The following is a 15,637-nucleotide window of genomic DNA, read 5'->3' as shown; positions in this document are numbered from 1 at the left end:
TCTACAGCTGCACCATCGAGCGCATCCTGACTGGTTGCATCACCGCCTGGTATGGCAACTGCTGGGCCTTGGACCGCAAGGCGCTACAGAGGGTAGTGTGTACATCACTGGGGCCAAGCTTCCTGCCTTCCAGGACGTCTATACCAGGCGGTGTCAGAGGAAGGCCCTTAAGATTTGCCAAAGACTCCAGCCACGCTAGTCATAGACTGTTCTCTCTTCTACCGCACGGGAAGCGGTACCTGAGCGCAAAGTCTAGGTCCAAAAGGCTTCTTAACAGCTTCTACCCCCAAGCCATAAGACTCCTGAACAGCTAATCAAATGGCTACCCCGACTATTTTAATTTTTACGCTGCTGCTATTTGCTGTTTATGCATAGTCACGTCAATATTTGGGCCAAATCAAGTCCGGACCGGACCAAAGAATGAAGTCTGTGGACATTTGAAATCAACGCCAGGGCCGAGTGAACAAATGTAAACTGCTTTTCGACATCCGGTGTAGGTCAGTGCTCAGTGGGTGAGGATGCTGATTACAGTAAATGGAAAGAGGGTAGGTGGATGGCTCGTGACGATATCAGGATATTTTTTTCCCATGCCCAAAAAAAACACAACACGAAGCAGACTACTCATTGGGCCTATTAAAAACCTGCTGTATGTAAAATGTGTGCTATAGCTTGGATAATGTTTGTTTTCCTAAAGAAGTTAAATCCACTTCGTGTTTTTTATTTCCTCACAATGATGCTAACCAGTATCGCAATACTGGTATCGTCCCGGCCCTAGAAGGTGGTAAGTGTCAGTTATGGTTGGGTGACGTCAACCTTTCTCCTGATGTACTCCGCTATACGATGGTATCGCCCCCCCCCCCCCCCCCCCATTGGCAAATCCAAAAAATACATAAAAATAAAAACTCAGCTAAAACCACAGTCCGGCTAAATCACATGCTACAACTGGACGAATCATGATGAAAGACGAGGTAGTTGAAAGCCTGGGCAGAGGCAGGCAAATAAGTGCAGGCAAATATTTTCTAATATTCCTTTCTGGTGGAGCTTCAGCATGGAACAGTTGTCTGTCTCGCACACATGATGGAGCAAAGTGACAGTCAACTGATGTGGAACGGGCTGTCTTACCACATTAGTGAGCTAAGGTATAAATCATGGGCTGGATAGAAGCAAACGTCTAACGTCTTCAGAACTAGAGAATTGCCTTATTTGCCTCATCCTCTCTTAATAGGCCATTGTTTGTTCTATCTCTCATAAAGCTGTGATTTGAGAATAGCCAATTCCTAGGCCTATAGACTCCCAATTTCATTCTTGTCAGTTCGATTCATTCATTGTTTGATCGGGAGAAAGCCATGCATGCATATAAGGATGTAGGCCTAAGCCTAGCCCAAAGTCATATCCATATCGAATGGGGACAGAAGGGAATATAGCCTACGTTTTTTTTTTTTTAAACAGCTAGGCACAATATGTTTAAGGAGTGTCTGTTTTTATAAAATAAAATAAATCCTAGCTTTTGGCTGAAAGCCTATGCTATGATCTGACGTTAGTGTTAAATAATATTTTCTGGACATTTTGCGCTGTTTTTGCGGAATTCTCCATTTAGCAAACCAAATGCAAAGCTGGAGCTCTGAGCTGGATATACTGTAAGTGTTGATATGACACCAGAAAAAAGTGAATTATCAGTTAGAGCATGTCCGTGTCTCACAGCCTAAATATCAAAAGCTGTTTAGTGCGATTTCTGATTTTTATTTCTTGCTTGAGATTTAGGGCCTGCCCCATCAGCGGTGAACTGCATTGTTGGTTAAGGGCTTGTAAGTAAGCATTTCACGGTAAGGTCTACACCTGTTGTATTCGGCGCATGTGACAAATACAATTTTGATCTGATGACATTTTGTGTTGATAATGGACCGTAGAATTCTCATCGGCTTGTTCTGTCCTCTCACCGTTTCATTTGGTGGTGGCGTGGGCACCTGCTCAGTGCGCACACTTCTGGCGTTTCTACGCTTAGCTCTCGTAGGTGTAGGTTCAGGTTGAGGCTCAGAATTATAAGAATACTCATCAGAGATTGTCATGATGAATTTCTTTCCCAACATCTGAGTCGTTTTTATTCAGATGTTTTAGCAACGCTAACGAGTGCATCGGTTAGTCATGGTCTTCTTGCCATTGTACGTTACGCACGCTCTTGCTGTGTACTCCAAGTAGGCCAGAAGACTTATAGAGTACATAACATTTAAAGTATTAGAATAGATCAATACATTAACAATTATGCATCGTTCGCTTCCCTTCGCATCAACTCATCCATTATTCCGCCTACTTCATTTATTTATTGTTTATAAAACATTTATTTCGGTATAGATTAGGCTAACTTTCAAAGCAGTTATCGGGGGGATTTTCAAATAGGCACAGCATCTTCAACTATCGGGAGGAAGAGGCGCAAGCCCTACTGTCGAGAGGAGAGGGGGACAACGGGGAAAATCATATAAAAAATGACTGTCCTCCTAAAACTGTCTAACACCAGTTCTCTTTGATATTAAGATTCTTACGACATTGTGTATTATAGACGTATTTAGGAAAGGTAATAGATGGAGGGGGGCGTGACTTTTTAAAAATGGCAGAGATGTTTTTAATTCATGAGCTGTCCAAATGACTGCTTTAGTGGTTCTATTGTGTGTTTTATAGTAACATGTCATTTAACTGTAAAAATGTATTAGCCTAACTTTTTTTTAATGTGGCATAAACACAACCAGTCATGTTTCCATCTGATGGTAAAACAAATCACTTCAAAAAGTGGTTACTTTCGCAAAATAGCATCGGATGTACTGAAACAGCGCGTTTCGTTCTTACAATATGTAGCCCTATGTATCTGATGCGGTTTGGCTAAAAAAATCCATTTTTTATATTAAAATATTTTAATTGGACTGGTAAGGATGTATGGTAGGGCGAGCCAGGATCAATGTTCCCTCCTTTTTTATCGGCACTGAGCAAATATCAGGTCTACTGAGCACAAACTTGAAAGTTCTGAAAATGCTGTGCAACTTCCAGCGTGCATTTACTGTGAACACTGAGGCTGTATCCGGTTTAAGTGGCCAAGTAGGCTAATGTGGCTATTTGATCGTAATGTAGGCCTATCAGATTGGCTGCCATCAAAAACAATGGAGAAAATTCATCCCATAACATTTTAACATGGAAATAGTACAGCTATCATTCAGCCTACAGTAGCAACTGCAGCCAATGTGTGGTGTTCAATGTAGGCCTACATTCCATGAGACTTTTGGGGAAAAAATAAAATAATAATTGCTGTGGTGTTTGATGCAAGAAACCACTTTACAAAATAAAATGCATTATTCCCATACCATTACTACACGGAATAAGACATTTTGCTACCCTCTGCCATTAGGCATGTTGCCTGACTGTGCCATTCTCTGTTGTACACTCTTTACTGCATGGTGCCAGGCAAGTTCAAATAGGCAAAACTATGGTCAGTCACATCGTCTTCACCGTAGATGATGGCTGTCAACCATCCGTTGATTTACGGTTCTATCGTAATATCGCACAACCCTAGTGTCAGTAAAAGCGGAGAGAGATGACATTAACTGGATAGGTAGTGAGGAGGTGTTGTCCAGACCTTTAGTCTTGCTTTGACCACCAGATAGTGGAAAGAGAGACAGTTATAAGCTAAACATAACAGTATGCTAGTGGAAGGGAGGACCGGACTGTACCAGATGACCCAGCTGCGGTTTGTGACTACTATGAGTACCCATTGTTGCCAAATCAATTGCACTAATTCTGTTACTGATTTTCTTTGCTAATTCCGTTACCAATTTCTTAACAGAATTACGAGTTTTAGTCACTTAATAATTCATAAACTTTATCAGTGAAAGCACTAGCTAATTGGTAGGTCTACCTTTTTTTAATTGTTACTTCAGTGAACTTTATCCTCCCTCATGAGGGAGAGCAGTTAGAAAATATCTTTAAGATATGTGGGTTTTTGGTGGCGGAATTACAAGGCAATGTTTCTTAAACTTACAGAAGGCAAATCATTTCTCCAAAGCTAAATATTAATTTGATATTAGTTGGCAGGAGTCTTTATTTCACATTGTGTTTTTATATTACCTACATACTTTTTCTGGTAGATGTTGTCTCTGTTTGACTTGAAATCAAAGGTTTTGCTTGTTCCAAATTTTTAGGGTTGAAAATGGTTGAAAAATGTATATGCCTTCATTTCTCAAATATAGACTGTTAGCTTTAATTTGACATGCTCCTATGTACTTCACATGTTGGTGCTCATGGATCCTTCTACAACAAATGCCCATATGTAAATCTGGGGTCTCAAGTTGGCCTTGAGCCAGAAGCTATTGGCATCAGCTTAACGAAGCATGCCAGTCTCATCTGGTCGAAGAGCGGAGGAACCGTGGCATTTACTAGTATAGCAAAGCTCCATGCCAGTCTCTCCACAGTCTGCCACTGTCAGCTTGTTGGAGGCGGCTGTGAAAGGGACTCTCTTCAATTAGATTTACAGCTCCATGAACTAAAAGCTTTAAAATGTCTGCCTATTAACTTCCTATCTATTAGCATTGTCTTAAAACCATTCCTGTACATTTTGTTAGGCGACATTGTGTTTTTATGTTGATCGTGTTACTCATCATCATATTACTTTTTGAGTTTCTTTGGCTGTCTTGCGGTTGACCATAAAGTGCTGCCCAATGCTTGAGATGGTTAGTGTCACTTCCCTCAGGAAATCGCTGTCTTTTTTTTGAGTTTCCAGCCTGAACAGCTTCTCCACTGTTTCTGCTTATTGAATTTGTAGGGTCCATAATGTAGTACTACTGGAGCTCTGCCAATGTGGAAATGGAATCATCCATGAATGGGAAGACGAAGTGTTTGACAGAGTGGGTGTCTGCTATTCTCCTGCTGGCTTTCGCAGATTCTGCCATTACTCTCCTGAAGTTGCTGGTAATGGGCTACATGGAGTCGGTTAACCTTTCTCATGTGGAATGCCAATTTCTTACCATTTCTCCCGATCTGCGTGCCAGTTATGGTTTTCATATGCAAATTCCAGTCCAAGTCAAGCACTTACAAGAAGTAATCAGGTAGGCCTATTTTATGACGTTTCCATTGGATCAGAGCATGACATTGTCCCCCCCGTCCCCAGTGCGTACCTGCTTCTTGCACTTCGCGGAGCAGTTGTCAAGGAAATGAGTTTGTGTTTATACAGGATGTACCGCCTCCATCCACCTACCATCAACAAATCATGTCAATGCAGAGATATACAGAGCCCTCCGCATTGTTACAAACTTTGGGAATAGCATGGCGATGCGGTATGGAGCTCATTTTGCGTCACACCCCCTCTGACCACATTTTCGGATCAAGCATAAATTGGCTTTAGGTCTATGCCGCCACAATGGATTAGTTCACTGAGATGGGCGCATATCTAGTGTGTGTGTTGGTTGAGCAGTAACATATACAATCTCGGTCGACCAACAGCTTAATACCAAACAATCACCCAGTCGACTAATTGGGGTCAGCCCTAATTTGGAGGCAGATGCTGAGGTGACAAGTTCATTCGACCTTTCCTGCTAACAGTAAAGTTTCTGTGGTGGTGCTATTTTTAGAGTAGGCCTTTCACGTGACGGCTACTGTAGTGATGTTGAAACATGAGTCATTATTATCATCCCATTAACTTCTCACATTTAGGCCATGCATGGGTGTCTGATCTGTGTCCAATGAACCCAAATTCTCACTAGTGGAAAATCTGGAAATTCCATTGAGGGAAATCAAATGTAGGCCAACTTGGTCAGGGAGATTTTAGGCTGGGTTCTAGATGCAGAAAACCAGAACATTAGTGTCAGATGGACAGTAGCACAAAACTGAAAGTCAAACTTGAATATCAGTCAACAGTTTGGTTGTACTGGCCCCTACCCCTTGGTATAGCCTATATTTAGTCAGCTTCTAATGACATAACCTTAAAATAAATATAGATTTTTACTTGAACAAAGAACCTTAAATGCATTGCATGTTCATCTATTATCAAAATTTAAAGAAACCAATAAATACATTTTACTCGGTTGTATTTTTCTAATTATGTTTCTCAAACTTTTGAATATTGTCCCATACAATAATCTTAGCTCTGAGTTTTGTTATTGTATTGATATTACTCAACCATTAAGTGGAGGGAAGGATGTAGAATTCCCTTGATGGTAGTGTAAATTGCTTGAATCAAATAGTTGAAGGATCTTTTTAACAAAAAAATAATTCAGAACCATGTTTTCAACTGCCTGCCTATGTGCTGTGATGCAAGTCACATGTTCACTCTTCAACAGCTTAGTCAAAGACACAGACGTTTGGAGTTTATACACACTCAAAATGCTCAATCCAAGCTTTCCCTGTGGGCTGTGAGTCTTTTGTTTAAAACCAACCCATTTGTTAGCATTTTGAAACACAGGCATAATGCCATTGTGGCAAACTGTTTAGACCTTTTGCGAGGCTGCAATGGGAAACTTCCACAATCTGGAATAGCTCAATGTCTTTCATTTAGCCTAAATTAAACTATTCTTAATTGATGACTTTATCCCACACAGGGTCGTTTGGCACTTTTAACGTAGATGTGGCTAACCGTTTGCACCACAGCTCTTGTTGCTTTGTCAGCTTCAGTTTTTTTTCACCATATGAGCTTCAATGTAAAACTGTCTCTGAACACAATTGTCTTCCTGTGCTCCCCAGGTGCTGGGTGGTGAGAGAACAGAAGGCAGTGTGGACGGCATGCTGAGGCGACTACACCTGCCCCAGAATGAGTGTCAATGATGGTGAAGGCGGAGCAGCTAGCAAAGATGGACGGGCCTACAACCTGCAGGTTTACCCACGGCTCTCAGCGGACTGCCCACCTTGCTGTTCCCTCAAGGTGCCCAAGGAGGCCACGGCTGCCTCAGTCATCCAGGACGCAGCCTCGGCCCTGGGTGTGGACCCACAGCGCCTCTACGTGCTGGCCGAGGTGAAGGAGTGCGGCGGGGAGGAGTGGGTGCTGGAGTCGGGGGACCTCCCCGTCCAGAGGGTCCTGCTGTGGCCTCGCAAGGCCCAGGAGCAGCACCCCCAGAGCGAGGGCTTCTACTTCGTCCTCCAGGAGAGGAACCGCGACGGCACCATCCACTACGTCCACCTTCCCGCCCTCTGCAAGGAGCAGGAGGCACAGAGGCTGGCGGCCAGAGGCTTCCTCCCCCCGCGCCAGGAGGACTTTAATGACCTGTGTAACCTCCCGGTGCTCAATGAGAGCAGCATCCTGGATAACCTGCGCAACCGCTTCCACAAGAAAAAGATCTACACCTACGCCGGATCTATCCTCATTGCCATCAACCCCTTCAAGTTCCTTCCCATCTACAACCCCAAGTACGTCAAGATGTACGAGAACCACCAGCTGGGGAAACTGGAGCCGCACATCTTTGCCATCGCGGACGTGGCCTACTACGCCATGCTAAGAAAGAGGGTAAACCAGTGCATCGTTATCTCTGGGGAGAGCGGCTCAGGGAAGACGCAGAGCACCAACTTCCTCATCCACTGTCTGACGGCCCTCAGCCAGAAGGGCTACGCCAGTGGAGTGGAGAGGACCATCCTGGGTGCTGGGCCTGTGCTGGAGGTAAGACTTTTTGTACGCATGTGCAATAGGGCTGGGAATTGCCAGGGACCTCACGATACGATGATATTGTGATACTTAGGTGCCACATATGTACTACAATTCTCACCATTCTATATGTATTGCGATTCGATACAGATTTTTTTATTTGATGTTCCAAACATTTTGCTCACTAAAGGCTATGTCTGCTGCAGAGCGACAAGATAGCATTAGAACATTTTGTTTTGATACGTCATGGAAATAAAAGGGCCGAAAACATGTTGGCTCACTATTTAAAAAGATGGCGAAAGGCTATAGGATGAAAATACCGGAGTTTTGGCGCAGGTACAGCCGACTAGCGCTAGCTAACACTACCTAGCAAGTAAAAAAATATTGTGATATAATATCGTCCCCCAAAAATATTGTGATCGGTAACGGTATCTTATTTTTTTATCCAATCACTAATGTGCAATGAAGTTGGAGCTCATACCTAATATCACACCTCTTCTAGCAGGATGTCTGTGTGGTTGCAATGGGGCTAAGGATGTGTGTTTCTGACTCACTTTTTCTGTCCGGCTCAGTTGGTAGAGCATGGTGTTTGCAACGTCAGCATGGTGTTTGCAACGCCAGGGTTGTGGGTTCGATTCCCACGGGGGGCCAGTACAAAAAAACAAAAAAAATGTATGAAATGTATGCATTCACTACTGTAAGTCGCTCTGGATAAGAGCGTCTGCTAAATTACTAAAAATGTAAAAATGTGTATGTGAACACTCATTCCCCATTATTTGTCCAGTCTCAGTCAAGGTTAGCAGGGAATTAAACCCAATGTGAAATGTTTTTAGCTGAGATCTCATTCCCAAGGCAGATGATTCCTCTTCACAGGTGACTAATCTTGTCAAGATGCATGAGCCTGCACTCTGTCCACATGCATATTATTGAAGAGCATCAAACCTAGTTCTTCCAGAGAAGAGGACTTTTGAGATGCGCCATTTGTCAAATGTGTTTTCCTTGAGCCAGGAGTTGGAGATCTGTTAGTCGTCCGTCATGTGACCTGAAAGAGGATCTGAGGCTGGTGTAGATGTGTGCAAAAGGAAGAAATGAAAGAAGATGTGGAGATATTATCCCAGGCATCAGTTTAACCCTTTAAAAATGTTTCTAAATATTCTCAAACAACTCCAAATGTTCTATGTCCTGAAGAAAGATTTACTTAAATTATGATGTTTACGCATTCAACTTTGGCTTTCTGGAAGATGACAAGCTGCTATATCTGAATGTTTTTGCTCAGTGATCCTGCTTTGTGATATACCCCCTCTGTTGCATATCAATGAGTCATGTCGTGTGAGAATAGAGCGACGATCAGGCCCTTGACCAGGAGTCATTGTCAGTTATGTTGAACAGCTGTGCATACTAAAGGAAAGCTCATGGAAATACTTTCTAGACACCAGCTTTAGAATATCTCTGATTAACTTAGAGCTCCCATGTGGTTCATTATGTTCCATCTTGTGGTCTAGAGCAAAATCAAATTGTACATTCTAATTGGATCACTCACGTTATTGCAGAACAATGGCTACCATTCATTACCTATAATTGGAAAAATTTGAATCAATCAAGTTTAGGCCTACTATAATACAAGTTGCAACAAGGGAACAACAATCCGCATAGAGCAAATTGTGTGTGCCTGTGAATCAGTGTTTTGGATCAGGTGACTGAGTTGTTTACACACACACAGAGGTGTAGCCTTTTTTTACATCACAAGTAGGATTGTAGTTATGATCTTAACACTGCGGGATGTAGCCTATTTGACCTGTGGCCTGACAGGCTGACTACACCGCTCGTGTCGTGTGCTTTTAGAGATCTATATTATTAAATTTAGAGATTTATATTATTTGATCATTGCACCCACACTGCTCGCGGGCTAAAATAGAAGTCAGTTCTATTTGTGACGCAGATCGCACTGCAAGTCCTGCCTCTCCCATCTCTTCATTGTTTATACCCACGTGGGTGATTTGAAAGATGAACTGTGTTGTCGGTTTTCGTGGTAATTCTATGAAAGTTTAGATGCCAATCACTAAATTCAATGAAGAAAAGGCCTGGAAGGAGGAGAGGTGACTAGAAACGATTCGGTTGACCGTTTTATGTGTGGATTAATTGTCAGAGTAGAGGACCTTGTGCATTTCAGGTAAAATAACAACTGAATGTTTTATATCTCAGGACAAATTAGTTAGCAACAGCAAGCTAGCTAAATAGGACAAATGAGCTAGCAAGTGCAAGCTAGCTAGCTAAATTGCCATTCATGTTTTATGCTTTTCGACCTGTCCCCAAATTAATGTAATTGGTTCAGAGTTTGTTTTGATATTTTAACCTGCGTGTCTTGATCGCGTTTGGTGTAGGGGGACAAAATACATTTACACACGATGGCGCACGAGCACAGCCGGTTTGGGTTCCGTGTGAGTCATGTGTTGTCAGTGAACTCTGGGCCCCTGGTCATGTGACGTTATGAAGCACTTCCTGTTAGAGATGGTAATCGGGCTGAGTCAGTCGGTGATCACAGGAGGACAGGCATGCTCTTCTCTGGGCCCCAGGCACCATGTCACCTCTGAGTCCACCTGGACATCCCAATACACATTTCTATTTAACTAGGCAAGTCGGTTAAGAACAAATTCTTATTTCCAATGACGGCCTACCCCGGCCAAACACTAACCGAGACGACACTGGGCCAATTGTGCGCCGCCCTATGGGACTCCCAATCACGTCCGGTTGTGATTCAGCCTGGAATCAAACCAGGGTCTGTAGTGACGCCTCTAGCACTGAGATGCAGTGCTTTAGACTTCTGCGCCCCCCGGGAGCCCCACATACCAGCTAGCAGAACTCCAAGCCCTGCCTTTAACACACGCTCAGATCAATGGTCCTGTGTGGCTCAGTTGGTATAGGGTTCTGGGTTAGATTAGAGACACACAACTCAGCAGAATTGCCAAATGTCTAACCCAGATATCACACACACTGGTCATTGGTTGTAAATGAGTGTGGAGCAAGGGCTGCTTTGGTGTTTGTAACTAATGGGCCCCAGTTCTAATATGGTAGCAAATCCCTCTCACATCTGTTTTATGCCTCAGTAATGTGGCTAAAAATAGGTCACAAACTGTTAAAGGCCTCAGGAGGAATGCAGTTTATTGGAAGTAAATGCAGCATTGTAACTTATCGGTATTAAATTCTCAGACCCCCTTGAATTCTAACAGTGTTCATTCTGGTTTCACACTAGAATGGCAGTATTTCTGTGTAAATGTCAACTGGTCTGGTCAATTCACTGCACTGCAGAGTGGGCAGAATAGAATACAGTATCTGGCATACTATCTGTCAAACTTTCAGCTCTCTGCAATGCCTCATGATCCTTTTACAGGAGAGACTAGTAACTGTGCAATGTTCTGAGGCAGCAGCAAGATGAATAGATGGTCCCAAGGCTTTGGTTGGAGAGAACTGGAGATTTTCCCCTCAATCAGCAGTCCTTGTTGCTTTGGCAGGCTGGATGAGGCTGGTTCTGTCTCTCTGCTCCAGACTGCCCTACTGCTTCCCCAGGCCTGTGGTCTGACGGGCAGACTTAGACTGGCCTGTGAAACAACCAAGACCCAATTCCTGCAGGACTGAGCCAGGACCAGATGCTCTATCCTGGCTCCTCCGTAACAGCCTTACCAGCCCTTCGGTAAAGCACACAGACCTGCGCAAACACCCACACTCGCGCACACACACACACAACGTTTCCTCTTGCTCTTGCAGAAGGCTCTGCAAGGTTTTTTAGAAGGCATAGCAAACGTTCTGCAACAAGCCCACATGATGGCTGACGTGAAAATACATTTTACAGAGGATGTAATATCTTAGAAGTTATGTTCTGTATTCTTCCTGTTTTTCAGACAAGTTTTGCCGTTTCCTCTTCCAACGAGTCCAATTCCAACTAATGACTTAAATATGAGGTTGCTTTCAATCTTTACATTTTGGCATTGGCTCTTTTTTTCTTGGAGGCAGTCCAAGTTACAATGGGTAAAAAGTGAACTGTGTTTTCTCTCTGTCTGGCCGCTGAAGCTATGAGGAATCTCTTCAGCTTTGGTTGCGTTTTGATAAGGTGAGATCATTGGCGTGTAGCGTGACTCTTTAAACTACAGTGTGCCTTGTGGACTACCTTAGCGTTCAGACAGCATTCAACATTTACCTCTTGAACACAACTCAATCATTTACCGCTATCCCGTTGCCCAGTCACTTTATCCCTACCTATATGTACATATCTACCTCAACTACCTCGTCCCCCAGCACATCGACTCCGTACTGGTACCCTGTGTGTGTATAGCCAATTTATCATTACTCATTGTGTATTTATTCCCTTTCTTTTTTTTCTGCCGTTTTTCTCTTTATCTTTTTCTGCATTGTTGGGAAGGTCCTGTAAGCATTTCACTGTTAGTCTACACCTATTAGGTATGAAGTATGTGACAAATAAAATTGGATTTGCTCGACTACGCAACGGCCTCTGAGTTCATCTGAACTTCAAAAAAAATGTGGATTTGTCACATTAGCCGAATACAACTTTAGACTTTACCGTGAAACAATGCTCCCTCTAATTTTCTCTGGCACTGAGCAGATTTCAGGTCTGCTGAGCGCCAACTTGAACGTTGTGAAAATTCTGGGCAACTTCCAGTGCGTGTTTTCTGTGAACACTGAGGATGTATCCTTTTTAAGTTAGTTTTAAGTGGACATGTAGGCTAATGTGGCTATTTGATCGTAATATAGGCCTACCAGATTGGCTGCCATCAAACAATGGAGAAAATGCATCCCATAACATTTTAACATGGAAATAGCTGTTCTATCATTCAGTCTACAGTAGCAGCCAATGTGTTGTGTTCAATGTAGGACTACATTCCATGAGACTTTTGAAGAAAAAAAAAACATGCAGGGCTTGACATAAACCTGTTTCTCTACTTGTCCTTCAGACAAGGAGGTGAATGAAAAGGTTGTGTTGCGTGATGCAAGAAACCACTTTACAATTTTAAAAAAATCATTATTATTCCCATAACATTATTACAGAGAATCAGACAAATTATGCTAGCCTCTGCCTACTGGCTACTTAGCTTATTCAAAGATGTCTAGAAATGTACATGTTTTGTGCTCTTGTAGAAAGCAATCCTCCCCTATTGCTGACAAAAATAACTGGGCTAATAACTCACTAACTAGCAAAGGATATGAGCTATGTGCACATGTGGCTACATGCAGCTCTTGCTTTGATCTCAAACAAGCCCATCTACTCATGACCGCTCATGCTTTAAACACAGTCCAGTTCAAAGTAAATGGCACATCCATACAGTGAGGGGCATTCCTCCTCCTCCTCCAAACACGGCGAGTTGAGTTGATGCCAAAGAGCTCCATTTTGGTCTCATCTGACCACAACACTTTCACCCAGTTGTCCTCTGAATCATTCAGATGTTCATTGGCAAACTTCAGACGGGCATGTATATGTGCTTTCTTGAGCAGGGGGACCTTGCGGGCCCTGCAAGATTTCAGTCCTTCACGGCGTAGTGTGTTACCAATTGTTTTCTTGGTGACTATGGTCCCAGCTGCCTTGATCTAATCTCAGTTCGTAACCTGTATAAAAGACACCTGTGAGCCAGAAATCTTTCTGATTGAGAGGGGGTCAAATACTTATTTCCCTCATTAAAATGCAAATCAATGTATAACATTTTTGACATGCGTTTTTCTGGATTTTTTTGTTATTCTGTCTCACTGTTCAAATAAACCTACCATTAAAATTATAGACTGATCATTTCTTTGTCAGTGGGCTAGCATACAAAATCAGCAGGGGACCAAATAATTTCCCCCCTCACTATATATGGCAATGGTCTATTTGCATGTAATCCTACTGTAGCTCTGCTGTTTTGCCGCACCGGTCTGTATAGAGTAGACTGTCAATGCAATAGAATCCTACTCCGATGCATTCTGCCAACAACAAAATCTCTTGCAGTTTGTTTTGGTATGTTGCATTGAAACTGGCTAATATTACATTGATTCGATCACAATTGCCACAGTAAAGGGAAACGTGTTTGAATTTTTTTGCAATTAGGTTTGTGCAGTGAGCTATAGGCCAAATACATTATCACCGCAGATTGGTGTTGCTTGAATTTCCCTGCCAATGCATTGTTCGGGACATTTTTTGCCCCATTGATATATTTTAAAATTTAAGGTAGGCTATATGATCACACCTGTAATAGATCTGTTGTACTACTTGTGAAGCACAGCTGAGGGAGCATACATTTGAAATAATTAGCTTTTTATTTTACTGGGCTGATTGTTCCTGCATCTGATGGTCAGTCTCAGCTGAGGGAGAGGGCAGCAGTGGTCTGCCTCTCAACATCCCTTCGCTTTCCTCCACTGACTCTGACCAAAAAGGGACACGGCCTTCCAGCTGATGGCCAAACTCAAGTTGCGCCGCAATATTTCTGCCTCATGCACAAATTCATGTTATTCCTATGAACAGAGAAAGTGAAATATTCCTTGATATTAAGAAAGACCCAAGCCGCTAACAACAACAACAACAACAACAACAACAACAACAACAACGCAAGCCTATAGATGTACTTTCCTATTCATTTGTTACTGCTGCAGTGCATGTTGTAGCACTAAGTGGAAATGGGAAGAACGCACATTTTATGGCTTATAAAAGTGTTGAATACAAAGTGAACTCAGTCATGAATCAGCAGCTCTTTGCTGTATTCGTTGACAGTCTGTCTAGTCATGGTTTTGAAATCTCACAGTATCAACTTTGCTGTAGCTTTCTTTTATGCCGGCTATGTTACTGCAGACACGGTCATCTGAGCCATCTGATTGGCCAGCGGTAGGCCTATAGTGCACTTGATTTGCTCTCTGGGCCCGACGGGGAGGCAGCGTTTGTACCTTCAGACACATGAAATGGTTCAAAATGGCAACAGTTTGCCTACCTGGCGCAGGGCAGTTGAATCGGGTGCACCTACTGCCAATAGCCTGAGACACAAGTTTTTAGCAAATAGATTTAGATTTTTTTTTTTTTGTCACTCATATCACACTAAACATGGCAAATTTTTTTATAGAAAATTAGCTGCAAAATTCTCTCCAACAAAAAGGCTGAGAATAGTTTGTCATGAACAGTGCTTGTGCCCATAGAAATATAGACGTGTGGGGGTGGATGTTCCCTAATGCTGTAATGGGGGCCTAGAGTGAAAAGGTTTGGGGACCCCTGTACTGGAGTATGAGGTAGTTGGGTGATTGAGCTAATATCTACATTTTGGTTTGGTTAGGTGATTGATTTGAAGTACTATGTACATGTAGGTGAAAAGCAAAAAGTCTGGGTAGTTGTTTCATGAACTGTTAAGCAATCTTATGGCTTTGGGGTAGCTGCTGTTCAGGGGCCTTTTGGTCCTAAACTTGGCACTCCGGTACCTCTTTCCGTGCGGCAACAGAACAGACTGACTTTGGTGGCTGGCTTCTTTGACAATTTTTAGGGCCTTCCTCTGACAGGTCCTGGATGATAGGTAGTGCGTACTGGGCTGTACTCACTACCCTCTGTAGGGCCTTGCAGTCTCCTGCCTCAGATTGTCCAATGTACACAAACTGAAAGCCTGCTCTAAAACTTGATTTGTTCACACAACTGGTTATACAGGTACCACTGTGTTTCACCTGTGTGTTCTCATGTGCTTTGAAGAGCTATTTTAGACTGTTCCCTCTTACAAAGAGAGCCTGATACAGGAAGATGTCACTGCTCCTTTTCTTTTATTCAGGTGTCGTATTCTCACTGCAGGGCTAAGACTTGAACATAAACAATTGCAGTAGAACGTTTGAACTCTGAGGTATTTTTGGCTTGCATACTTTTGACACTGAGAAGTAGATTGAAGGTTTATTTTACTGCGAATAACCACTGGGTGATTATCAGTACACACCATCTCTAGATCTGCAAGTCAAGTCTAAACAGTATACTGCGTGCTGACAGTGTTCTCACGGCACTCCAGTATTATTAGCTTAGACTTTCAGATC

At 42.9% G+C, this 15,637-nt stretch overlaps 1 protein-coding gene across 10 annotated transcripts in view; it reads left to right on the top strand.

The window, feature by feature from the left end:
* The window catches only part of LOC106613666 (unconventional myosin-IXb), a 113,095-nt gene that overhangs the window by 47,361 nt on the left and 50,097 nt on the right, over positions 1 to 15,637 (top strand). For all 10 annotated transcript variants that reach the window (XM_082956776.1, XM_045687442.2, XM_082956778.1 and 7 more), the window contains exon 2: positions 6,715 to 7,621. In XM_082956776.1, the coding sequence (XP_082812902.1) occupies positions 6,782 to 7,621 (840 nt within the window). In that variant the 5' untranslated portion in view covers positions 6,715 to 6,781. The remainder of the gene's footprint in view (positions 1 to 6,714; positions 7,622 to 15,637) is intronic.

The sequence above is a fragment of the Salmo salar genome, chromosome 10, assembly GCF_965601325.2.
Source record: "Salmo salar chromosome 10, fSalSal1, whole genome shotgun sequence".
NCBI lineage: Eukaryota > Metazoa > Chordata > Actinopteri > Salmoniformes > Salmonidae > Salmo > Salmo salar.
This window is presented reverse-complemented; position numbering and strand designations above follow the sequence as displayed.